A 25332-nucleotide genomic window follows, 5' to 3' on the forward strand; every position below is an offset into this window, starting at 1 on the left:
CACCGAAGTCTCGTAAGGCGGTGGGAAAGGCAAGACTTTCTAGGCTCATCCGCGACTCCACATGCAGATATGAATGCGACTGCGAGTTGCGAGCGAGAGGAAAAGAGAGAAAACCACTTCTAGAGAGTTGACATTCGACTACTCCGTCTTTTTCGCCTCCTCCGCGAGCTCCTGCGCCCGCCTTTGCGCTTCCCGCCGCTCATCTCGCCGCTCCGACCCGCGCGTGATGAGCGGCTTCGGCTGAGTGTTCGCCCACAGCGCCTTGAGGGCGATGTCGACGATCCAGGCGCCTCCGTAGTCGATGGCCATCGCCGCGCAAAGACGAGTCCGGAACGACCACTCCATGTCGACGAGCTGGAGCCAGCGGTTGAACTCGGGCACAAAGTCGGTCGCGCCGGAGAAGGCGACCGCTGCGACACCGAGGAGGCCGTAGTACAGCGCCGAGTTCTCCGAGATGTTCTCGCGGAAAGGCCGTCCCTGGAAGTTGATAGCAAAGGTCGAGATCTGCTGGCTCAGCGAGATGAGATAGACGGCCGAGTTGAGCAGATTGGGCGAGAACTTGGCGTCCAGGTCGATGTCCTTGCCGATACGGCTGTAGGAAGGAGCTTGTCAGCTTTTGCGTCTCGGTGGAGGAGAAAGCCGCGGACGCACGGCTCGTACTGCTCGCTCAGGTTCGTCACGTAGATGAACGAGGCGACGTGGATGGCGAACTGCACGAGGATCGAGACGACGACGTAGGCGTTGAAGATCGAGGCGAGAGGGCGCTCCTTCGAGAGCTTGTCGACGGGCTGCATCAAGGCACCGTCAGTTGGGTGGGTCGACAAAATCGGTCTACAAAGAGGCCGACTCACCCTCGCACGCGAGATGCACATGAAGCAGACGCTCAAGAGGATTCCGGTGATGGTCATCTGGTAGTCGCCCGACTTGATGCCCTGGAGGTACTGCACCGAGAGCGCGTAGGCCGAGATGAGGCAGTTGAGCGCGAGGATCTTGTACATCTGAATGGTCGCGACGAGAGTGCAACGACCCTGGCGGATGATGTGGCTGATGGCGGCGACATTGGCGAGCTTCGAGGTGAACGGCGCGGCGACCGAGGCGTCGCCGAGCTTGATCTGCGGCACGTCCTGGTCGTCCTCAAGGTTCGACAGCTGCTCCGTGATGGCCGAGACGTCGAACTTGTTCACCTTGCCCTTCTGCCTGTCCGAGGTCACGTTCTTGGCGGCCTCCTGCTGCGCCTTGACCGCGTCCGGGAAGAGGTCGGCGATGAGAGGCGGGACGGGAGGAGGCGGCTGGCCGAAGCGAGAGGTGATACGCAGTTGCTGTTCGTAGACTTTCTTGACGCGCTCCTTCTTCTGGTGCTCGAGGATCGCTTTGAGGTCCTCCTCCGTACCGTTGAGCAGCGCGACACCAATGTTGGCCTGCTTGAGAGCGCCGACATCGTTCGTGCCGTCGCCAGCCATGAGCGTAACGTAGCCAAGCGACTTGAGGGTCGTGAGGATGAACTCCTTCTGCGCGGGCGAGACACGCGCGTAGACCCAGGTGTTCTGGACGAGGTGGTGCCAAGACTCCTTGCGATCGACGTACTGCTTGAGTGCAGAGCCGGTCATGCAGATGTCGTACTTGTCGAAGAGCGAGGTGTCGATCGGGTCGGCAGGGTTGACGGGAATGACGATAGACTCGTCCGGCGAGCGCCACGTGAGTTCTGTGCAACGACATCGTCAGCAACGGGCGCATGATTCGCGAAGAGAGCCGACGCACCCGACTCATTCTGCGCGCCCTCTTTTAGGTCGAGGATGAGGACCTCGCGGTCGACGATCTCGACATCCCGCGCAACGTGAACGGCCGTGAGAGGGTTGTCGCCAGTGATCATGACGCAGCGGTGCGAGGCGTCGGCAAGGTCCTTGAGGGTCTGGACGGCGTCGGCCTTGAGCGGGCAGTGGAAGACGAGGAAGCCGGCAAAGGTGAGCTGCGACTCGACGTTCTCGCGCGCGATAGTCGTCGTCTCGTTCTTGTTCATGCCGTCGATCCACTTGTAGCCGAGAGCGAGAACGCGGGACCCGCGCTGAGCGTACCACTTGTAAGTCGCCTGGTACTCCTCCGGAACCGACGTGTACATGCTCTTGAGCGTCTCAGGGGCGCCCTTGACCGCAACGAGTGTGCGGACAGACGAAGGGCCGGTCTGAACAAGCGAGATGGTCGACATGCGCTTGAGCTGCGAGGAGAACTGGAAGCGGCGGCGGACAACGACCGAGACGCCGTCCTTCTTGTGCGCCGCGTCATCAGTCGGAGTGAGCTTGTCGCCGTTTGAGAGCTTCCACTTGAGCGAGTCGAGAGTCGCCTTCTCCATCGGGTCGCCAACAATGCCGTCGTCGAGGAGGACAAGGGCATGAGCCGAGGCGAGGGTGAGAGTCGTTTCGAGGCTGGTGTCCTGGACAGGCACGAGAGTTTTGCGGTCGTTCGAGCTGCGCGATGTATGCTATCAGCGGAACCCGGCGATTCGAAAGCTCGAGACAACGCACTCGTCGCCAGCAACGCCCTCCACCACGAGGTCTTCGCCGGTGATCGTTCCGGTCTTGTCGAAGCAGCAGATGTCAACTCGTCCAGCGTACGGGATGCGGAACGGCTCGGTGCAGAAGATGGCTGGCAGGCGCGTGTTCAGCTAGCAGCGAGGACGGAAGCAGAGGCGCGACTCACAGTACTTGCTGAGCGCGACGAGACTCGCGTTGACGGCCATCGAGAGCTCCATAGGCAGCTCGGGCGGGACGACAGAGGTGATGATGATGACGCAGTCGAGGAGGAGCTTGGAACGCTTGCGATCCTGCTCAAGACCTGGTCGACGAGGACTGTCAGCCTCACCCTTCTTCTGGATCGCCAGGGACCGGACTTACCCTTGATCCAGACGTAAGCACTAGCTGCGAGCGCGAAGACGAGAAGAAAGGCGATGAAGAGGAACGACTCGAGGTTGTTGGCCGTGACAGTTTCGGTCGAGAAGATCATGGTGCGGATGAGCTGGCCCTGACTGGTTCCGAAGCCGGTCCTGAGAACGATGGCGAGGCATCCATGGTCGGGAGCAGCCATCTTGTCCTTCGGATCGACGCCGGTCGCCTGGAGGACCTTCGTGCCGCCGAAGAGAACCGAGTTGCGGTCGACGCCGTCCATGTCGAGCTTGTCGTCTCCCGGACGGAGCTCGACGGATTCCTTGAGGAGTGGAGTCGACTCGCCGGAGAGCATGGCCTCGTTGACGATGCAGGAGCCGCGGAGGAGGAGAAGGTCGCAGGGAACGCCGGAGTCTTCCTTCGTGCGGACTGCGGAAGGGGGAACATTAGCTTCGAAGCCTCGAAGAGCGGACGCGGGCGACTTACCGATGCTAACGATGTCGCCAGGAAGAAGCTCGTCCGTCTGCACCTCGATCCACTTGTTCTCGCGGCGAGTCATGATGCCGTAGGGCTTGATCGACATGCTGCGGAACTCGCTGACGGTGCGGAGGCGCTGTAAAATTCGGAAAGATCAGCTGAATGCGGCAGATCAGGGAGAGAAAGGGAGAACGCACCTGAAAGATCGTGACACATTCGAAGACTACCAGCATGAACAGCGTGAAGAGGCTGTAGTACCAGTAGTCATCGAACAACCACAAGGCCGTGCAGAAGAGCTGGAAGACGAAGAACGGCGCGACGGCGTGCTCGGCGAAGAGTTCTCCGAATGTCGGGACGGGAATGTCGAACTCATTCTTGCCGTAGTCGGTTCGCGCCTGCTCAATTGCGGTGGTCGTGGTAAGGCCCTTCGAGGACTGTAAGGTCGAGAGGGCGGGAGCGCCGTCGCAGGGGTACGAGACGCGGCCGAAGGTCGAGGTGGAGTGGTTGAACATGTACTTGTCGCGTTGATAGGAGAAGTAGATCAAGTCGGGCTGGCCGGGGCGCTGCAGGGTGTACATCTAGTCAGTACGAGGCTCTGCAAGGCTCACGGAACGCAACAAACCTGAGTCCTGTGGATCTTGCACATCTCGGGCTTGCCACGGTGGAGCTTCGGGAGGACCATGACCTGTTGCGCCGTTGCGAGATCGTCGACCTGTACAATCCGTGCATACTGATCAGCCTCTTGCGCTCACGGCTGGCAGGAAAAGGGGTACGAACATGGCGAGCCTCTCCCCTCGCCCTGAACTGCATGCTCCAGCGCGTGAAGAGGAAGGAGAGCGCATGTCCGCCGAAGAGAACAATGCAGAGGAGGAATGTCCACTCTGCCGGCGAGACCAGATCAGCTCAACTCGCGGTCGTCGACCACCTCTTCCTCCTCGTCGAAAGCGGACCACCACAACTCACCGATGCTCCTGATCCAGTCGTCGTATCGGTTGTAGAACGCATGGTACGCCAGCGGGTATGCCACGAGCCACGGCAGGACGTACACGCGCGCCCATGCCGGCAGCGGGTTGACGAGTTGCAGCGAGGCGATGTCGGGGCTGGCGACGGCGACTCGCCCGCCTGGGAAGCGGAGGGATGCCATCCCTGCAGTCGTAGAACGAGCCTGAACACGAAGCGAGCCTGGCAAGCGAGATGCGAGGTGGTCGACGACGCACAGCAGCGAACGCGCCAGCGTGGCGATTTCGCTAAGTCCCTCGAAACGGCCAACACGGCTTTCGTGGGCGCGAACGACTCTACAGGTCAGGAAATGATCTCCAGGTACTCGCAGAGACATGGCAGAGATACAGGGCGGCGTTGCAAGCGTCCTGCGCAAGACCAGAAACCCGGAAGAACGACATGCGAGGGAGAGAATCGAGAAACGGCAGTAAGAGAGGTATGATGGGCCCGTCGAGGCGTCTAGGCGGATGCGGTGGCAGTGGGAAGAGTCGGGAGGGGAACAAATTCGTTCGAGCGCTCGTATTCGTACTGCGGGAGCGGGAGATGATCAGTCTCGCGTGCAGCTGGCCAAACACCCGACTGCGCTCGGCTGTGCAGCGCAATCAGGTCAATGCGGTACAGATGCGAGCCGACGCTCACCATATCCAGTGCGACAACACAGCTCTCCCTCACAACCCTCGGCACGTCCTGCCTCTGCGCGAACTCCTTCAAGATTGGCAAGCACTCGTCCGTCGCGATGCCACCCAGCGCTTCGGCAGCTTCGTGGCGGACCATGTCTTCCTCGTGTGGTCGGCGGAGGACGTCGATGAGCGAGGGCACGGAGTCGGGAGAGGAGAGCTGGCCGAAAACGAAGGCGATCTCGTGCCTATGTAGGAGGCAAAACAGCAGAGTCAGCATCCGTACTATGTGCACCAGCATCTGACGATGCGTGACGCTCAAAACGCACCGGAAGAGAGCACTCTCGTCCTCAAAGCCCTTCGCAAGCGCCAACACCGCCTCCCGGTCTCCGATATTCCGCAGCGCAAACATGGCGCGGTAGCGCTCGAACAAGCTCAGCTTGGTGTCGAGGAGGATGCGCTCAAGCTCGGGAATGGAGAGGTCGGTTGCGGGGGAGAGGGCGGCGGAGTGGGCGGAGGCGACGAGGGGCGAGTGGGAAGCGGCAGGTGCGGGGTCGATGCAGGGGTACTGGCTGTAGAAAAACGAAGCTCCGATATCAGCGATTGCGAACGGAAAGAGGCTTGAAGCGAGCTGATTGCGGCGTCCGCCAACTCACTTTGGCTCCGCCTTCTTGCCCTCCTCCGAGTTGTCGAACACGATCTTGTCGACGGCAATCTCGCACGTCTCCCTGATAGCAGGGTTCTCATGCTTGAGGTATTTTCGCAGCGCAGGGAGCGCATCCTCAGAACCGATCGCCCCCATCGCCTCAGCAGCCTGCGGAAGCGCGCTTGAGTGTCAGCACCGAGTCGTGTCCCCCGTCGCCGTTCACAATGAACCTCCACACACCTCGTGTCGCACCATCGGGTGCTCCTTGTCGTCCTCGAGCACCTTCGTGAGGATTGGCAGCGCCTTGGGATCCTTGAGCTGGCCGAGGCAGTACGCCAACTCGTGCCCAAGTAGCGCCGACTCGCCGTCAAAGCCTGTGCCATCACCCTCCGTCAGTGAGCTGCCCTACAAGCCATGCGATCCCACTGTACACACCCTTTCCGATAACCTCGATTGCTCGGTCGCCTCCCAAGCTCTTCAGGGTGAACAAGGCGCGGAAACGCTGTGCCAGCGGGACTTCGTGCGAGTTGAGCTGCCTGTCGAGCTGGTCGTACACGTCCTCGCCTGCCATGGTCATCTGTATGAGCGAGAGAGAGACGAGGCGGTGCTGGGAGGTGAGGGAGAGGGTGTGAAGAGACGCGGAGAGCGCAGGCGGGTCTAGCTGTGTCCAATTAGCTTGCGTAAGACTTTCTAGCGAGTCCTCGAGGCAGCACAGCGCGAAAGCGAGCAAAGTGATGAGGCTGACCGCGAGAGTGAGCTCGGGACGAAGGTCAACCCTCCGCCATCCCCTGCTACAGCTCGAACAGCGTCGTACAACACGTGAGTGCGCTCGAATAAACTCTCCGACGCCCCTGCTGACCCGCCCGAGTCTCGCCGTCTTTCCCGCTCGCCGTTCACTCCTCTCCCTCCCTCTCCCCGCCTTCATCGCTCTCTGCCTCCTTGACACACGCGATACAGCTCAGACTCGCTCGAGAAGCGTGAGTAAAGATGCAGGAAAGATTGCGGAACGCCGGGCTGACTTGGCGGTCTCTCCTGCAGCAGCTTCAGCCAACTCCACCGCTCTCAACTCTCAACAACTCTCTCTTTCTCCCCCATCTCCCGCCTTAGACCACACCATGCCCCGCTCGAAGCGCGACCGCGTCGTCGCCCTCACGCAAACCGCAAAGAAGGGCAAGGAGGCCAAGGGACGCCTGATCGAGGAGGTTCGCGAGCAGGCCGAGGCGTTCAAGTATCTCTGGGTGTTCGAGGTCGAGCACATGCGGAACAACTCGCTGCAGGAGGTGCGGACGGCGTGGAAGGGATCGAGGTGAGTTGGCGTGCCCTTTCTCTCGCTTTCATGTGCTCTGCATTCGCAAGCAAGCAATGTTGTTCCGCCACATTGTTCTTGCGTATCTGCTTCAGAGTCCGGAACTGACTCGGACTTGATTGGCGTGCAGGATCTTCTTGGGCCGGAACGCCGTCATGCGGAAAGGTCTCGGAGCGACGCCGGAGGACGAGTGCCGCCTCGGCGTGCACAAGATCGCAAACGTGCGTCCTCCGCTTCCTCCACGACACCAGGATCCTGCGTCGTTGCGGAAGACGGCGCTTGATTGGAACCATCCAGACCAAGCATACGACTGACTTTCCCGCGCGCTTGCAGATGCTCGAAGGAAACCGCGGTCTCCTCTTCACCGACGAGTCGCCCGAAGTCGTCACCGAGTGGTTCGAATCTTTCAAGAAGCAGGACTATGCGCGGACGGGGAACACGGTTGAGGAGGGTTTCGAGTTGCCTGCAGGTGCGTTCATCGGCAAGATCATTGAGCTCTGTGGCAACGCGAGGCATCTCTCCCGACCCCCCTGTCACATGCAGACGGATGACTGTGCGCTGACGCCGTCTACTCGCAGGTCCCATCCTGATCAACGACGAGCCAGCACCCCACTCCCTCGAACCTCAATTCCGCAAGCTCGGCATGTCGACTTCGCTCCTCAAGGGTGTCCCAACCCTGAACGCACCGCACGTCGTCTGCAAGCCTGGAGACACGCTCAACCCGAACCAGGTCAACTTGCTGAAGCTGTTTGGGAAGACGTTTGCGACGGTGAGTCGAGGTCTCTCCGTTCGCCGGCCAGCCGTGTCTCGTCGCAGGTCAGGAGCTGATGAGGAGTCTACTGCTCGCAGTTCCAGATTGTTCCCCTGCTCGGTGTCCACCTCGTCGACGGCACGACCTGCGGCGGCACCTCGATGGAAGACGCGGAGTGAATCGCTCCCCACTGCCGCATCTTCGCATAGATTCTTCGCCAGCATTGTGCCCGCGTGTATTGTCCGAGGCGGGTCATGTAGTGTATCATCAGGTTGTACTGCTCCTCCTCGCCTCCTTCGAGAATTGCGAGAGGTGGGTCAGGGCCCTTCCATTGGGCCCTTGAGTCGACTGCGATGCTCGCCTTGCTCTACGACGCCGTCGATGCCCGACATCGGCCGACCTTGGAGTTGTCGCCTCGCTTCGCTCCCTCTCCCACTCGCTCACTCCGCTCAAACTCGCTCGAGAACAGCTCAGCATGGCAGCACAAGCACTGAGAACGGCCACGGCAGCCGCACGAACAGCCGGAGCGTCCCTGCACCCCTCCCCATCCTCATCATCTCGACTCGCCACTCTCGCCCGTACCGCCGCCGCAACACGCTCCGGAGCCCTTGTCACCTTCCGAGCATTCTCCACTACGCCCTTGCGATCACTCACGTACACCGCCGCCCTTCCCTCCGACTCCTTCTCTCGTCCCGCCCCTCCTTCTCTCCCCCCACACCTCCAACGCGAATTCGAAGAACTCGTCAAGCGCGCTCAAACGCCCGCTGCATCCGACGTCAAGCTTGAAGAGGGAGAGGAGGTTTTGCATCCGGATTTGCGGAGGAAACCGAAGCCCCAGTTTGAGGGAGACCGAAATCCGGAGACGGGCGAGGTTGGTGGGCCGAAGAACGAGCCGTTAACGCATGGTGAGTGCGGACGAGCTTCTGTCGGGCTGTGTGATGCTTTCCTCGGTTCACCGCTGACTGGCTTTGCTCGCGCACCTCGCAGGCGACTGGTCGTACAGCGGCAGGGCGACTGATTTCTGAACATCGGGCGTCGTTGGGTTCGCTCTCCGCTTCTACACGTCACAATCTACAATATTCATATGCTACGAGCTATCTACGGGGTCGTCGTGAGTCGCATGGCTGGAGAGACGCCGGACGGCTGCCGTTTCGACCGGTTTACCTTCGTCTCACATGCTCCTGCTGGTCGGTCAAGCAAGCCTACTTGTGTAAATAGCTCTTGCCGTCAGTTCCAGAGGTGTCGGAAGTCAAGCAGCCTCGTCCACGCCGCCCAGCCGCCCTTCACCGCTCGTGCGAACGAAAACAGCCATATCTCGACAAAGACGCAAGCTGGCGCCTCGCGCATAGGCTCAGTGAAAGCGCAACGAGCAGGAGAAGCGATTTGCGCGTCGCGAGCGAAAATTTGCGCCTGGATACTCGTTGAGCGGTTTGAAGGGGTCAGTCGCCGTGCGCCCAAATGCGCCCAAGTCTCGTCTCAAGCTGCGCTCGCTTCCCTCGGCGACTCCAGACAATTGTAGCTACTGGATTGTTGTAGGCGCTGAAGTGGACACCTCGAAAGCTGACGTTGCGCTGGGTCAAGCGAGCTCGCTCATGTCGCCCTGTCGAATTGCACCGTCTCGCTCGCACCCGAACAGCCTCCGACCGAGACTACCCAGCCTCGCAAGCCAAAAACAACCCCAGACGTCCCGTCCCCATCCCATCGCCTGCGTCAGCCGCTCGAGCGAGGCGTCTTCTCCCGTCCCAGCGAGTCGGTCCGCCCCGAGGGCCACGTCGACTCGTGCGCTTTGTGGGACCGGAGGTCGCTTTAGCAGTGAGTAGCAGGCGAGAGGGGAGGAGGACGGAGACCCGCTGGCCGTATCGACTGTTGAGAGGTGTGCCGTGAGGCAGGGACCGTGCGAGCGAGGAACCGGTGAAAGCGGTAGAGGGGCCTGGCGAGGTGTTGCAACGCTCAGTCGAAAGCGATGAGCGAAGGTGCAGGCAAGCGCGAGCGGATTGTGCTGTGTTGATCCGAGCGAGTGAAGGGAAGGAGGAAGGGAGGCGAGGGCGAGTGCGCGCATCTCGAAGGTCGCCACGCTGAGCTTTGCGAGGCGGCAGAAGGGTTAACACGAGTCTCGAGAGCCTAGCGCAGACCCAGCGGAGCTCCGGCGAGGCGAAGCGAGCGCATCTTTCTCGCAGGCTGAGAAGGTCACCTCGAGGCGAAGAACGGAAAGCTGCGAAATGCAAAGGGGAATGGACGAAAAGTGCGGGTAATCTATTGTACAAACACTGTCTGGGGAAATCCTTCAGTCTAGGACGGCGACGAGGGCGACGGCGCGCTGGATGACCATGGTCGAGTCGGCGGTTTCGACGGGGACCTCGACGTTGAGGAGAACGTCCGCGCGGGTCGAGTCGAGGAAGCAGGGGATCGACATCATCTTGTGGCCGGCCTGGACCGAGCGAGAACCGCCCTGCTTCGGCTTCCACGAGATGGACGAAGCCTCGAGGCGAACGGCGGAACCATCGTTGACCGCCAGTTTCGACGACTCCCAAGTCGCGCCGACGAGAGCGAGTCCTGCACGCAGACAAGTTTTCAGCGTCAGCTTGGGGAAGGCATAAGTTGAGAAAGCTGAACGCACCTTCAACGACGAACGAGTGCTCCTCGCCGGTCTCTGCGAGGTTGACCTGCATCATGAGTTCCTCGAGCGAAGTCTTGGTGGCGTGTGCGACGGCCTGCCTCGACGCCGTGATGTAGCCGTGCGGGTGGAAGAGCAAGCCGGGGGCGACGGGTGACTTCGCGAGATCGCCGTTGGCGACGATGCGGTGGAGCTGAGCGAGGCGCTTGGCGAGGTCGGCGATCCAGACGCTGGCGGGCAAGTCGCGGCAGCGGTAGCGCTTCCATGTCCCAGGAACGGTGCCCTTGTTGAGGTCGGAGAGGAGGGACCTGATGGCATTCGTCTGCTTGAGCTCGCCGTCGCACACCCTGACCAGGTTCTCGAGGTCGGTCCGGATGCTTGGCACGAGCGAACGCGACAGCGAGACCTCGCGCTCGAAGAAGCGGGCGAGCGGGTCGCTGGTGGTCGCTTCGGCGGCAGGCAAAGCCGGCAAGTCCTGCGAGCAGCAAAGGGCACAATCAGCGATGTATCAAGTCTGGAAGCTCATTGCTGCTCACCCTGGGCAGCACGTCGAGCCATTCGAGGCAAGTCTTCTTGAGGACGCGCATCCAGGCCGGTTGCGCCGAGGTCGAGCCGCGCTTGACGTCTGCTCCGACTGTCTCGTCGTCGTCGAGCGAACGCATCTTGACGAGGCGGGCGAGGAGCGACGAAGCTGTCGTTCAAAGGCGGGCGTCAGCTATGAGAAGGGCTGAGAGAGGGATGTGAAGCCGAACGCACCTTGTGCAGCTGCGATGACCCGCTCGGCAGTCGGCGGAAGGGCGAGGTACGAAGGCGGCTCCTGCTCGGGGAGCTGCGCCGCCCACTCGAGGAACTGGTCGAGGTGGACAGCGTCTGGCACCTTCAGGCCGGCCTCGTTCTCGCCGCTCGAGACCAAGTCGAAGTCGACGTCGTAAGCGCGCGGCGAGAAGAGCGTGTCGACGAACGAGTCGAGGAGGGATTGGTCGAACTCGGTGTCGATTTTGCCGCCGTAGACCGTCTCGCGAACGAGAGAGCGGATAGCTTGCCAGGGGATCGCGGCGGGGTCAATGTTGGCACGACCCTTTGCGGCAGACGAGAGCCAGGCGTCGATGGTGTTGAGCGCGGCGTCTTGGTCGGAATCGTTGAACTCGAAGACCTTGGACCAGCCGAGAGGCACGTACCGGAGCCGCTCCTGGACGACGGCGTGGAACCAGGCGACGAGGAAGTAGAGGCGCGTCTTCTCTGCCGGGCCGTTTGCGAGGCGTGCAGGGTTGAGCGTCCGGAGCGAGTCGAGGATGTTGGCGCGAATGCCGGGCGGTGGCTCGTTCATCAGGACTCGTCCCTGGCGCAAGATGTTGACGGGAATCGCGGGGTTCATCTCCATCGTCAGGAAGAGGCGGAACGCGCGATTCGGGTTGAGGCTTTGCAGCCGCTTCTCGAGCTGGCTCAGCCAAGTCGGCGCGAGGTGGACATTCTTGAGGAGGACCCAGTTGCCGGTGCGAGCGGCCGCTGCGATCGCCTGATCCGCGAGCGCGAAGCCTTCCTGCGAGCCCATCGCGATGGACGCGCACCGCGCCGAGGTCGCAGCCACGAGGTTGTCGACGCGGTAGCTGGCGTCGTAGCCTGCGACAGAGCAGAGGCAGACTGGCGATGCTGCGGCGACCTCGTTCTGAACCATGTCGCTGAGGTCGTAGGTCGTCTCGGCGAACAAGTCGCGCTTGAAGACGACAGCGACGAAGGCGGTGAGGGCGGGGATGAGGCGGTCGGGGCGGAAGCACTTGACGATCAAGGCGTTGCGCAAAGCCGCGTGAACTGGATCGAGGTCGGACCAGATCTGGGGGACGATGGTCTCCGGTGCGGGGGAGGCGAGGAAGGCCTGCCAGTCTCCCTCGCGCTCGACGAGGTTCGACCGGACGTCGCGGAACACGCCAAGTCGCTCGAACGCCTGCAGGCGCTGCTGCTCAGTCGAGTCGAGGATCGCGATGCTGGCCGTGGTCGACGTCGCAGCCGTAGTCTCGCCTCCTTCGAGGAGGAAGCTGAGCTCCTGTTCGTCGAGCTCCTCGCCTTGCCCGCGAAGCTTGACCTGGGCGAGCAAGACGGCGAGCGTGAGGTGATCGGAGTGCAGGACAGCGCGAGACGTCCGGCGGAAGACGTGGGTGAAGAGATCGTCGAAGAGGATGCGGGTACGTTCGTGCGATTCGGCGACGCCCTTGAGCGAGGGGTTGTCGAGGAGGACGTAGTCGAAGATGTCGAGGAAGAACCGGAGAGAGAACTGGTAGAATCGGTTGAGGAGGTGAAGGTCGTCGAGGATGAAGAAGACGCTGCTGCACGCCTGGGCGAGCGGGAGATACTCGCTCGTGACCTCGTCGACTTCCGCCATCACCGTCTCCGTCTCCTCGACCTTGCGCGTGATGTCGGCCGCCTCCTTCTTCAGCGTCTCGAGCGTCTCGATGACCCTGGAGAGGCGTGAGTTAGCGGCAATGCAAAGTCTGGCGGAACGTTCAAACGCACTTGTCGTCATCGAGGATGTTGCCCTGCGACTCGTTGAGGGCGGCGAGCAGGCTCTTCTCGAGCTGGTGCAGGCGTGCGCGGAACTCGCCCTGCAGGCGGAGGAGGTCGGAACGCTTGCGGTCGATCTCCGATCGCTCGACCTTGAGGACCTGGGCGAGAGACTGCGTCTGCAGACTCGCACGAGTGATGGAGAAATTGACCATCGTGACTCGCGAGTTGAGGTCGGCGGCGAACTCCACGGACGGGTCACGCGTTGCGAGGAACATCCTGCCGACGGAAGCGGTGTCAATGGCGTGAAGCGCAGCAATTAAAGCGAAGGACTCACGTGAACGAAGGCGAAAAGTCGATGTCCTGGTTTCCGAGGCGGATGAGGACACGACCTCCCGCTCGGCGAAGCTCCTTGTTGAGCACGGCGTTGAGGATCGGGTCGAGATGCTCGACGTCCTGTATGAGAATGGGCGTGCCGAAGCGGAGTGCGCTCTCGAGGTTCTTGAGGAACGCCTCGTCGAGGAAGGAAGTGACCGTGATCTTGCGGTCGCGGAACTCGTTGAGGAGGAACGAGGTCGCCTGCCCGGCCGGGTCGATCACCAGCGGGTACCGGTCGAAGCGCTTGAGCATGATGGCGTTCTCGACGCAGAGCTCGTCGGTCGGCAGACCACGGCTGTGCCATTCGAGACGCTCGTCGGCGGTCGAGAGGTATTCCGTCAGGGACAGCTCGGGCTTGTACTCGATGCCGGCGTCGCTGAGATGGTTCGCCCAGCCCTGCCACATGGCCTGGCGGTAGGACTGGTCGAAGTAGCCGGCGTAGGCGAGGAAAGCGGCCGAGAGGAGGACATCGCCTGCAACCGTGCTCATCTGCTCCTCAAACGTCTTGCTGCCTGCCTCCCAACGCGACTTCTCCGACGACAGGCTGTCGAGAAGTTTGACGGAGCGGTCGACGCGAGTCTGAACCTTTTCCATCTCGGACTTGATCGCCTGCGTCTCGCTGATGAGGGCGGCGTACTCGTCCTTGTAGGCGGCGATGCGGGCTTCGAGCTCGGAGATCATGCTCGAGAGGGCGGAAGCTTGGTGCATCGTTGTCTCGGCCTGGTCCTCGAGCATCTGTACCTCTTCACGCAGCGGGCCGACCTTGTCGAGGATGCTCGAGTAGTTGACCTGCGCGATGACCCACTTGACGAGCGGTCCGCAGGCCTTTGAGGCGCGGTTGACGGTCTCGAAGTTGAAGGACGGCCGCGAGAGGTAGTCGTTGCGCATCTTGTCGCGAAGCTGGCGGGTCATCATGTGCGCCGTGTCGAAATTGACGATGCTGGCGATGAACGAATCGGAGCGGAGGACGGCTTGGACGGACTTCCAGCCCTCGATGCGGTGGCCGAGGAGGATGCAGACGGCCTCCATCGACAGCTTGACGGCTTCGGGAGGGTTCGCCATCGAGCGGACCTCCGTCAGCTGCTGCTTCTTGATGTTGCTGACGGCCGCCTGGGCGTCCTCGACGGCGGGCTCGGCGTCCGCGAGCTCGCCCATGACGATCTCGCGACGCTCGGCAATCGCATGCTTCTGCTTCTCGAGCGCGGTCGACATCTCGATTGATGCGACCTTCTTCTGCTCGGCGTCCTGCTGGTCGGCAACCATCCGCTTGAGCTTGTCGTTCGCCTCGGCGTTCTTCGCTTCGAGCTGGGTGCGTTTGACTGCGAGGCTCTTGCGGAGATCTTCGACCTGGACGACCGTCTCGCGGAGCTTGTCGAGGCCGACGTTGAGGTGGCGCTGCTGCTCCTCGAGCTCGTCGCGCTTCTCGTTGAATAGCCGCACGTACTGGTTGACGAAGTCGAGATAGTGCCGCGGCGTGGCGTGATTGACGCGGCCTTGGCGGCGGGCGAGCCTTGCATTCGACTCGTACATTGACTGGTGGACGTGGACGAGGGCATTGACGACCGCGGTGCGGTGGACGGGCGGAATCGAGAGCTGACGGTAGGCGATAGGGAAGTTCGCGGGAGCGGTGTAGCCGGCTGCATCGAGATCGAGCGTGTTGGTGAACTCGAGGCCGACTTGGTAGAACGCCTGGTCGGACCAGTCACCGAACCAGTCGAGGACGCAGCGGTTGAAGAGAGCGGGCGAGGTTGCGGCGCGGGAGGCGAGGCCGCCGGAAGGCGGATTCATGGTGAAGACAACGTGCAGGTTGCGTGCGACCTGCGACGTGAACCACCGGTACAGCTCATCGTGGGAGTCGAGCATCAAGCCGTCGCGCTGCGCGCCCTCCTTGCAGGCCGTCATGAGCGAGGCGTGCTCGTCGCCTTCGAAGAGACCGGGGATCTCGGCGTTGGCGAGCAGCGTGTTCATGCGCTCGAGGAAGCCGGAGTCGAGGACATTTGACTCGTCCATGATGAAGGCGATCTTCTCGCCTTTGCACCCGGCGCGGCGGAGAACGGCTCGAAGGTCGTCGTCGAAATCGTCGCCGGTGTACTTGTTGTGAACCTTGATCTGGAAGACAGAAAGGCCGTTCATCCACGCGACGAAGCGGGAGAGCGTGGTCTGCCCAGCGATTGCGAAGGTCAGCTTGCAAGCGATAGCAAGAGAAGGAAGCAGGTAAGACTCGCCTTGCCGCTGCCGCTGACTCCGATGAGGAGCAAGTGGCCCTGAACCTGGCGGAAGACGCGGTCGATGCGGAGGACGTGGTCGAGGACGTCGTTGAAGAGGACGAGGGGAACATCGAGCTCCTCCTCGTAGAAGACGCGAAGACGAGCCTTGGCGTACTCGCGGAGCTCTTCACGGTCGACTGGCACGTAATGCTTCGACAGCCAGTTCGAGTAGAGGATTGGCCGGGCGAGCGCCTCGTCGCGGTTGATGGTCGGGAAGTGGGCGAGCGCGATCTCGTCGATCTTGTCGTCCGTCCATTTGCGCTCGTCTTCGGTAACGAGGCGATCTTGAAAGAGCCGGAGCGCCTCGTGCGCCCAGACGCGGACAAGACCCTCGACGGACAAGGCATCGAGCGGCTTGATCGCCTCGTAGATACCGCGCGTCCAGCGGGTCAACTCGCGCGGCGAGTAGACGTAATGCGCCTGAGCGTCTGTCGTAAAGCGAGCCTGCGAGGCGAGGTAGAAGTCGACCATGGCGTCCGTCAACGGCGCAGCGAAACCTCGCAATGGCGGGACGACCTTGAGCAGGGCGCGCGTGAAGGTGCCGTAGATCTGCTTGAGCGAGGCTTCGCCGGGGTAGTCGACCATGACGAGCGGTGCGTGGCGAAGGAAGCGATGGGTAAGGGGTACACGACCGGGGTCGGTTGGCGGGTTGCATGCGCCGACGATCTGGATGTTCTCGAGCCGGACCCACGCCTTGTCGGTCGTTCGCCAGAACCCGTTCTGCTCGACGAGCTGGCGCAGGAACGAGATGACCTTCTGCGTGCCGTACTGGTCGGTCGCCGGCAGGTTGATCTCGTCGCAGAAGAGGACGAGCCAGCGTCCGATCTGCGTCGGCGCGAGCACGACGCCGTTCGGCGTCTTGCGGTACTCGCAGTGCTGCTCGAACGTCTTGAGGATGAGGTCGGGCGTGGTCGCGGACGAGAAGTTGAGACCGACGACTTCGAGATCCGGCAGCTTGCGAAGAGCGCTGAAGAGCGTCATCGTCTTGCCGGAGCCTGGAGGACCGCAGAGGAGGAGCGGGCGATGCTCCGACAACCACGAGTAGAGGACTTCCTCGTGTCGAGCCGTGTCCATCGTCGGGATGACGACGTCGGGCGAGGTCACGGCCTGCGTCTCGACCTCAATCGTCGGAACTGAGTCCTGCCACGATACCCAGTCGCCTGTCGAGACTTGGACGTCGAAGTCGATGAGCGAGCCGCCAGGACCGAGAGGCGGGAAGTCGAGACCGGACTGGTTGCGCAGGAAGTCGCCCATCTTGGCACGGGTGTCGAGCTTCGAATCGCCGGTGAAAGCCCAGACGAGACCGAGCAAGAGCCGCTTGAGAGTGTACGCCTCGACCGAGTCGCCCTGCAGAGGGAAGTCGGGGTGCTGGGCGTTGTACTCGGCGATGGTGCGGATCGACTTGTTGAGGAGCGAGAAGAGCGTTGTAAGGGCGCGGCTCGGGGTAAAGTCCATGATGTGATCGACGCCGGCGGCAAAAGCGAGTGCATTTGCGACGAGGCCGTCGCGCTCGAAGAAGGGCTCGAGCTTGGCGGCGACGAGCTGCTGAGTCGACAGCACCGCCGAGACCTCGTCGCCGTCGCCCTGAGTCTGGCGGGAGAAGCTCGCATCCTCGTCGGCGACATCGAGCGGAGTTGAGCGCGTTGTATCGAGGTAGTTGCGGCAGAGCATGTCGGGCGAGACGGCGTCGTCGCTGAACCAGACCATGCCGCAGCGACTGACTGTGGCGAGAGTCGCGTATTTGAGCGACTCGACCTCGAACATGATGCGGACGTTGGGCGGCAGATTGAGGCGCTCTCCGTTCGGCAGCGTCAAGAGCTTGTTGTCGTCGAGGACGCTGCGAGGTCCGAGAGTCAACGACCGCGTTCGCAACGATGCAAGTACAGGAACGCACGAGTTGAGATTCTCCACCCACTCGGGGTCGACGTCGCCGTCAAAGATGATCCAGTGGCGCTTCGAGCTTTCCGCGCGGACGTCGTCGACGATCTTGCGGAGGATGTGCGTGAAGAGGCCGTCGTTCCACTCGCGCGTGGTCGGGTCGAGGGTGCCGTACAGCGCGTCCTTGGCGATGGCCTTGGGGTCGATGACGTAGGAGACGCCCTCGATGCCCGTCAGGCGCTCCAGCGCCGCGAGGAGGACCCGCCACGCCGAAGTCTTGCCAGTCGCCGACGGCCCAACCATCATCAGACCGTGCTGTATGTTCTGAATCTGGTAGAGCTGGACGACCTTCTGCAGCCAGACATCGCCCGCGACGAGGTTCCGCTCCTTGCAGACGTCGAGGATGTGCTTCTTCAGATCGTCGAGGTCGACAGGAACGTAGTCGATGCCTGGGAAGACGTCGGCGAGGAGGCTATGCGAAGCGAGCGAATTAGTCGGCGGGCACGGTGGGCGGAAGAGCAAGGCGAACTCACCTTGTCAAGAGCGGAACATCCTCGGCGACCAACTTGGGCACGATCGTCTCGGTGACCGACTGGATGACGATCTCCTGCTCCGAGATGTCGACTGAATCGCTGCCGTTGGCATCGGCGGCGGCCTGCAGGCGAGCGCGCTTGAGGTGACCCGCACTGACCAGGACGGCCTTGAGGGCGCGCAGGCCAAAGTCGTAGTGCGGCTGCGAGGAGAGTTGCTCGGCGCAGAGGTTGAAGAAGGGGACGACCTTTGACGCAAGCTTCTCCGCCGTTCGGAAGCCTTGCGAGAAGAGCATGACCTGCGCGATGAGCTCGCGGTCGGGGCGGGTCATGGCGATGCTGCGGAAGAGCTTCTTGAGGTTGTCGGGCAGGTTCGAGCGGCCGGCGTATCCCGGGTTCACTGCGAAAATGAGAGTCAGCGGTGACGGTGAGCAGCTGAAAGAGGCGACGAACTCGTGATGAAGATGCCGGTGTCGGGGTTGATGCGGAGCTGGCGACCGACGAGCTCGATCTCGTGGCTGGGGCTGGCGACCGTCTCGCCGAGACCAAGCTGGATGCTCTGAATCTGTTGCGAGACCGCACTGAGGATGCGCTCTTCGAGACGGTTGAACTCGTCGAAGCATCCCCACGCGCCGACCTGGCACAAACCGACGAAGATGCGCCCCATCGCCTGGAAGTCGAAGGTCTCGTCGCAGCAGAAGACGAGGACGAGGCGACCGAGCGCGACGCCAAGCGCCTTGACCGACTCCGTCTTGCCTGTACCGGCCGGTCCGAAGGGCGATCCGCCGAGGCGAGAGTCGAGGGCTTGGGTCAGAGTGAGGTAACAGCGGTCGGTGAGGGGTGTCTGGACGAGGCGGTCGGGCACGCCGAGGTACTCGTAGCCGTAGAAGAAGGACGCGCTCGCCATCTTGACCTGCAACTGCCCGAGGACGTTCTCCTTGCCGACGTCGAGGTAGAAGCGCATGTGGTAGAGCCAGGCGAAGTCGGCTGCGGACTGAACGCTATCCTGGGCAAGGCGACGGACGACATCGCGCTCGTGGACGAGCTCGGTGATGAGGTGCTCGCACTTGCGCCGTTGAATGGGCTGCAAGTCTCCGAGGACGGCGTCGGCAAGGACCTCGAGGCTGCGGAGGATAACGGACAGAGGCCGATCGAGCGCGCCCCCCGCCTGCAACGCAGACTCAACGCCATCCGTCCACGCGATCTGAATGGCGAGGACGACGAGCTGAGCGGGCGTTCCCTCGATCCACGCGAGAAAGCGAGTACCGTCCAGCCCAGCGGGATCGGCGTAGAAGGCGACGAGATCGGCGTAAGACCTGGCGAGGAGCTGAGCGAGCGAAGTCTTCATCTCCGATTCGAGGCGCGCGAGCCAGTCGTTGATGCGAGGGTATTCGGCGAGGACGATAGGCGTGGAGAAGGGCACTTCTTCGCCTTCGCGCGAGACCATTCCGTCGATTCGAGACAGTTCCTCGTCCAGCTTGAGGGACGAGAGACCGGCGAACATCTTCTTGAGGAACTTGCTGACGCGGAGAATCTGCAGAAGGGGAAGTCAGTAAGGGGGTGAAGGAGAGTGAGACGATCGACGCACATCCTTGCTGTTACCGATGATCTCGAGCAGATCCTCGTCGCCGACAAAGTAGAAGCGAGGGAATGACGAGCGCTCGCGTTCGAGGTACTCGCCGAGAGCCTTCTGAATCTTGGAGAGAAGATCTGCGAGTCGCTCGAGGCTCTTCTGCGCGCCCGGGATGTTGAGCACGTCGAGGACGAGCGGCGACTTGAAGACCTTCTTCATGACCGCCAGGAACTCGGCGTTGATGTTGCTGAAGCGCTGCGACTCGACGGGGAGCAGGTGCTTGATGTCGGTGCTGTCGGAGAAGATGCCTCTGCAGGAGCGGACGGCGTGTCAGCAAGATGGCGACACCAGCAGAGGGAAAATACGCACTCAAGGTAGACCCATTGACGCTGAACGTCGATCCAGACGTCGAAGAGGAGGTGGATGCGGTTGAGGCGGTCCTCCCAAGCCGACGCCTCTTCCTCGAAGACGCGATAGTACGGCGAAAGCTTCATGGCGTTCAACGAGTTGACGTTCTCGCCGCACTTGGCAAAGAGGTCGTCCCAGCCTCGGATGAGGCGCGTCTTGTTCTGGTAGTTGACGAGGTCGAGCGCGTAGCCGGTCCAAGTCTCCTTGACCTGCTTGAGGAACTCCTCGAGGGCCATCTCGCCCTGCGCCTGCACGATGACGTCGCGGATGGCGGTCTCGTTGCGCTTGAGGTCGAGATCCCAGACGGTGCCGAGGGTCATCGTCGAAGGCGAGTAGTGGCCGGCGACGCGGAGCGACTTGTACAGCTGTCGCCAGTGTCGCTCGCGAAGCGCCTCGGACTTGAGGTCGGCAACGAGCGAGTTCGACTTGAGGTATCCGCGCAGCGACTCCTGGACGAACTCGAAAGCGGCGTATTGGCGCATCTTGCTGGGCATCTCGCGGGTCGAAGCGAGGAGGCCGTCAAGCTGCTGGCGAACCTTGCGTGGCTGCACGGACTGCCATGCGGTGTCGCGCAACTCTGCAACCTGCGCCCAGACGCCCAAAAGAGCCGTCCAGACAGCCTTGAGATCGCGAATCTCCTCGAGTACCGGCTCGAGACGATCATCCTTCGTCGCTTCGAGATCGAGCGACTGTTTGGCGCGCGACAGCATGTCGTGCTGCTCCTTGAGCCGGTTGACGCGGCCTTCAAAGACGCCGATGGCGTTCATCGCGGCCTCGGCCTTGAGCGAGCCCTGAATGGGCTTGTTCGCGTCCCAATCGGCGACGGTCTCCTCGATGCGGCCTTGGAGGACTTTGTCCTCCGCGACGACCTTGAGCTGTAGGCCTGCGAGCTGCTCCTGGATCGACGCGTCCTTGCGCTTGAGGATCTCGTTGAACGCGCTCCACTCGTTCTCGACCTGGTCGAGGTAGAGCCAATCCGACGGGAACTGGTAGCGCTGCCGCTCGAGCGTCTTCTGCCCGCTGCTGAAGATCTCGATCTCGGGCGCCCACTGCCTGAGCTTGCGCTTGACGTCCTGGACGAAGGTGATGAAGGCGACGGTTGCGGCAGTCGAGGACGTCTCGATCGAGTGCTGCTCGAGGTCGTGGCGAGCCTTGGCGACTGCGGCGTGCGTCTCCTTCATGGCGACGCCGAGCTTGCCGCCGAAGCGCGAGAGGAGGTCGCGCTGCCAGGCGTCATACTTGGCGTTGACCTTGCTCTGGACCTGCTCGTAGTCGATTACGGCGACGCCGAACGACCGCTGCGTCTCCGAGTTGTCGAAGGTCGAGCGAGTCTTGCGGATCTCGAGGAGGAGTTGCTGCCATGCGGAGAGGCGGTCTCCGAGCTGCGAGTAGACGTACTCGGCTTCGAGGTCCCAGAGAGACTGGAACTGCAGCCACTTGTCGACATAGCTGCCGACTCCCTCGAGCTTCGCCTCGACCAGCGCGAACGGTCGCTCGAGCGTGCCGTCCGTCAGGCTCGCGAGGAGCGTCGAGTAGTCGAGGGCGCCCGGTTGCGCCGCGCGAATGCTGAGGCCGATCTCGTAGCGCGAGCTCTGGATCCGCGTCAAGCCGCAGACGACGCCGAGCCAGGTCTGCAGCTGGCGGTACCACGTCGCGCGAGCCTGCTCCATCGGCGGGTCGAGATAGATGACCTGGTTCTGGATCCGGACCTCGTGGAGAATCGTCTCGAGGGCGAGGCCGTCTTCAGGCTGGTCTTCGTGCGCCACCGCCGCCTTCCTGCGCGAAGCGCCAGGTCGGCTCGAGTCGGCCGCGCGGGCTTCGGGCGCCTTGGAGAATTCGCCGCACCACCGCTCGATGACGGCGCGGATGCGGCCGACGAGCTTCGCTTCGACGCGCTTGTCGAGCGCGAGAGTCCATGAGTCGAGGTTGGCGTAACCCTCGAGATTGAGCGTGTCGATCGTCTTCTGCAGCGAGGCGAGGAGCGTCGAGAAAGCGTCGCGGGTGTAGGCGCAGGTGCTCAGCTCGTCGACGGTCCGGCTGACGTCGGCCCAGAGGGCGATGAGGTGGTCGGTGCGGTCCTGAAACTCGGAGACGATCGACGCGAATTCGCGGACCCAGTGCGTATGCTTGCTGCCGGACGAGTCGGACGCGCCGGCGTAGGGCAGGGAGCGGTTGTCGAACGTGTTGACGAAATGGTCCCAGCGGTAGCTCATGCCTGCGAGACGGTCAAGGTCAGTCAAAAAGCTCGCGAGGAAGAGGAGAGCTTCCGTCACGCACCCTTGGCGATCTGCTCCTGCGCCTTCTTGTGCGAGGTCGCGACGAGCGGGGCGATGTCCGGATTCGCCTCGAGCTTGGCGATGGTTTGCGAGTACGTGCGAACCGTCTCCATCAAGCTGACGGCGTACGGATACACACGCTTGGCGTCCTTGGCGACGTTCGAGATCGTGTGCGGCACCTGGAAGCCGAGCCAAAGCAGATTGCGGACCTCCTTGAAGAGCGTGATGATCTGCGGGTCGAAGTTGACGGTGAGCTGGAGAGCGCCAGCCTGCTGGCGACTCTTGGTGATGTTGAACAGGCGGCCCGAGATCTGGAGATTGCGGCGGTTGATGTCGACGAGCCAGGCGTCGTAGATGGGGCGGGTGCTGAGCTTGGCGCGGAAAGATTGGCTTTCCGTCTGGAGGCGCTGGCCATCGGCGTAGTGCGACCACTCGGTGCCGAGGACGTCCTCGACGCGCTTCATGTAGCCGGAGAGCTGCCGCTCGATCTGTCGCGCCCAGATGATCGCGCCCGAGATGGGCGGGTGGTCGCGCAGCTGCGACATCTGGTACGCCTCGGACGACTGGTAGCCGGACTTGAACTTGTCCTGGAGGCGGCGAATGTCGTCCTTGACCGAGTCGATGAGCTGCGACTGGTACTCGGCGATGGCGCCTGCGGAGCAAAGAGGTCAGCGCAAGGCATCAAGTAGCGGAGAGGACGGGCCCACCTCGGATCTTCGGCCTCACGAACAAGGCGTTGAACTTGGAGAAGACGCGGAACATCTCGTTCGCGTTCTTGGCGCCACCGAGGCGGTCGCGGAGGCGCGAGATGATGTGGTTCTCGACACGGGCGACGCGCTCGTTGTAGCCCGTCTCGGCTGCGATCCAGATCTGCGTGCCGTCTGTAGAAGCGCAGGCTCAGTGAGGATCCGAAGCGATGAGAAAGAGAAGGCTCACCATCCGAGACGTCGAGGACGTCGATGCCCTTGATGCCTTCGTACGCCTGCCGCACCTGCGGATGAAGAAAGTGTCAGCGGAACCGCCGAAACGGCGAGCCGGAAGACGCACCTCGACCTCCATGTCGATGTCGCCCAGCGTACTCGACCATTCCCTCGCCAGCTCGCCATCGACGTCGCCATTCTCCTTCGTGCCGTCGCCGTTGACCGCCGTCGACCGCTTCGTCTCGCTTCCGAGCGGGCCGACCATAACCTGCAGCTGGTGGTGCTGCTTGCGGAAGTGTCGGAAGTAGAGGACGCGCTCCTGCAACTTGGCGTGACCGGGGTCGATCTTGATCGGGATGAAGCGCTCGCCGCGCTTGCGGGTGACTTCGCGCGCGACGTTGGTGAACTCCTTGAAGGACTCGTCCCAAGCTTGGAAGACGCCTTCGGCTGCGCGCATCGCCTGCTCGAACAGCGGGTAGTCGAGGTAGGTGAGGCGCTGCGAGGTGAGAACCTTGTGAAGCTGGGTTTGGAGGTCGCGCGAGATGGCCTCGACGAGCGGGAGGATGCGGCGGACGGGGTAAGGCGAGAGCTTGAGCTTCTTGTTGACGTGGACGAAGATCTGGTTAATGCTGTCCTTGATCTTGTTCAAGTCGGTCGCCGCGAGGAGCTCGTTGAGCGGAAAGTCCTTCATGAGGACGTTGTAGTCATGGACTGTGTGAGCGAGATCAGCCTGGAAGTCAGGCATGGAGAAGGCGAGCAACGCACCCGTCTTGAAGGCGTCGTTCAGGCCTGTGTCGGCGATGAAGGAAACGGTCGCGTGGAAGCGCTTGGCGTGCTTGAGGATGTCGAGCGAGAGCTGGACCGGTTCGCTCTTGAGCTGCTTCTCGATCCCCTCGAGCGCCTTCTCCATGCTGAGCCAGAAGTTGACCTCCTGACTCGCTGTCCCGCTCGCAACGTCGCGCGAGATCTTGGTAACCTTCTGGACCTCCTTCACCCAGTTGTTGACTTCGCTTTGAAGTTTGTTGAGGAAGGCGGAGTCGCTGAAGAGGGCCGAGTCGATGAGGTCGACGGAAGGGCGGATGCCGGCTGCTTCGGCTTGCGAGACGGCTGCCGCGACGACGGGGTGAACGGCGAGGACGATGTCGGGGATCTCGACGTTCTGCTGGACTGCCGGCGGAGAAGGCGGGTCAGCGGAGACTTGCGACCAGAAGCGCGCGCAACTCACGGTGCAAGAGAGACAGTTCGAGCTCGGCGAACTTCTTCTTGGTCATCGGGATGCCCATCTTGACATCCGCATCCTTCGAGTCCTCCACCGCTCGTCCCGCCGCATCCTTCCTTGCCTTGCTCTCGACGTACGCCTCGAACGCGGGTGCAACGCCGTAGTGCACGAGACGATGAAGCCCCTCGTAGACGACGCTGCCGGCTGAGGCGCCTGCAGCGAGTGCGTTCGAGCCGGAGGAGGACGAAGCGGGTCCGAAGAGGTTGAGGAAGTGGAGTTGCGAGGCAAGGGGGAGGGAGCTGTCGAGGATGGGGGCGTGCTTGATGAGGGCGAGAGTGGCAGACTGGAGGGGAGAGTAGGAGAGTGAGGAAGTGAGCGAGTAGGTGAAGGTGTCGGGGAGGGAGTCGTCTGTGCGGCGGCGCAACGGGTCAGCTCGCCTCGCTGCCTACGCGACGCCTCACGTACCTTGCTGCTCGTCCGCATCCCGCTCCTCCCTCTGCTTCACCACGTACAAAACCCCCGCATTCGGATCGTTCGCCCAGCGTGTGGCCCGCTCGCTGAAGTCGCTCCGCTCGAACAGGGACTCGAGGTCGGCTGGTTCGGCTTCGATGAGCAGTGGCAGCAGCTGGCCGAGGTACTTGCGGAACGCTGCGAGGTCGAATTGGTTTCGAGGACCCGGCGTCGCTGTCGGGGGCGACTCTGCGCCGTCGACGGCGGGCGAGGACGGTCGCCTGTCCTGCATCGCTGCCAGGCGTGTCTGTCGCTGCTCAGCTGGTCCTTTCGAGCGGTCAGAGCGTGTGTGTGAGCGACAACTTGTTTGTTCGTGGCGAAGAACCGCACCTCGACGCGGCGACAGGGGCTCAACCTCGTTCTTTTCGGCTTGCGAGGACAGCGCTGGGTGCTAGACGAGCTGTCAGGAGCTCACGGGTATTGCTGATCCCGCCGAACAGGCTGACGAGGCGATGTGGTCTTGAGAGAGTCGCTTCCGCTCTTTGCGTCCACCACACTCGCTCAACCACTCGAGACGGCTTGACGAGGCTCGCGAAGGAGTTCTAGACACTCTTTGGATCCACCGAACCCTCCATCGACCACCCTGGCTTC

At 62.3% G+C, this 25332-nt stretch overlaps 5 protein-coding genes across 5 annotated transcripts; 2 read left to right on the forward strand and 3 right to left on the reverse strand.

The window, feature by feature from the left end:
- Nucleotides 1–138: 138 nt before the first annotated feature.
- On the reverse strand, nt 139–4497 carry RHTO_07284 (cation-transporting ATPase 4; the record flags this gene model as incomplete). Its single annotated transcript, XM_016420942.1, has 12 exons — nt 139–592; nt 652–788; nt 852–1702; nt 1759–2462; nt 2520–2640; nt 2695–2829; nt 2889–3305; nt 3363–3489; nt 3551–3916; nt 3976–4065; nt 4131–4234; nt 4317–4497. The coding sequence occupies 12 exons, from the start codon at nt 4495–4497 to the stop codon at nt 139–141; spliced, it is 3687 nt and encodes a 1228-aa protein (XP_016274669.1).
- Nucleotides 4498–4811: 314 nt separating this feature from the next.
- Nucleotides 4812–6192, reverse strand: RHTO_07285 (deoxyhypusine monooxygenase; the record flags this gene model as incomplete). The annotated part of the gene is made up of 6 exons (XM_016420943.1): nt 4812–4880; nt 4992–5217; nt 5299–5541; nt 5626–5783; nt 5868–5989; nt 6051–6192. 6 exons carry the CDS (start codon nt 6190–6192, stop codon nt 4812–4814), a joined length of 960 nt encoding a protein of 319 aa, XP_016274670.1.
- Nucleotides 6193–6730: 538 nt separating this feature from the next.
- Nucleotides 6731–7851, forward strand: RHTO_07286 (mRNA turnover protein 4 like protein; the record flags this gene model as incomplete). The annotated part of the gene is made up of 5 exons (XM_016420944.1): nt 6731–6921; nt 7052–7142; nt 7255–7390; nt 7500–7690; nt 7771–7851. The coding sequence occupies 5 exons, from the start codon at nt 6731–6733 to the stop codon at nt 7849–7851; spliced, it is 690 nt and encodes a 229-aa protein (XP_016274671.1).
- A 296-nt stretch (nt 7852–8147) lies between these two features.
- RHTO_07287 (DUF1674 domain protein) lies at nt 8148–8697 on the forward strand (the record flags this gene model as incomplete). Its single annotated transcript, XM_016420945.1, has 2 exons — nt 8148–8577; nt 8660–8697. The coding sequence occupies 2 exons, from the start codon at nt 8148–8150 to the stop codon at nt 8695–8697; spliced, it is 468 nt and encodes a 155-aa protein (XP_016274672.1).
- Nucleotides 8698–9956: 1259 nt separating this feature from the next.
- RHTO_07288 (cytoplasmic dynein heavy chain 1) lies at nt 9957–24973 on the reverse strand (the record flags this gene model as incomplete). Its single annotated transcript, XM_016420946.1, has 19 exons — nt 9957–10225; nt 10290–10761; nt 10823–10977; nt 11043–12739; nt 12795–13061; nt 13120–15320; nt 15404–17264; nt 17322–17777; nt 17839–18235; nt 18289–19369; nt 19424–19718; nt 19778–22031; nt 22094–22744; nt 22800–22973; nt 23029–23083; nt 23140–23723; nt 23778–24179; nt 24238–24639; nt 24697–24973. The coding sequence occupies 19 exons, from the start codon at nt 24971–24973 to the stop codon at nt 9957–9959; spliced, it is 13950 nt and encodes a 4649-aa protein (XP_016274673.1).
- Between the last annotated feature and the right edge of the window lie 359 nt (nt 24974–25332).

Source organism: Rhodotorula toruloides (assembly GCF_000320785.1).
Source record: "Rhodotorula toruloides NP11 unplaced genomic scaffold Scaffold6, whole genome shotgun sequence".
Classification (NCBI taxonomy): domain Eukaryota; kingdom Fungi; phylum Basidiomycota; class Microbotryomycetes; order Sporidiobolales; family Sporidiobolaceae; genus Rhodotorula; species Rhodotorula toruloides.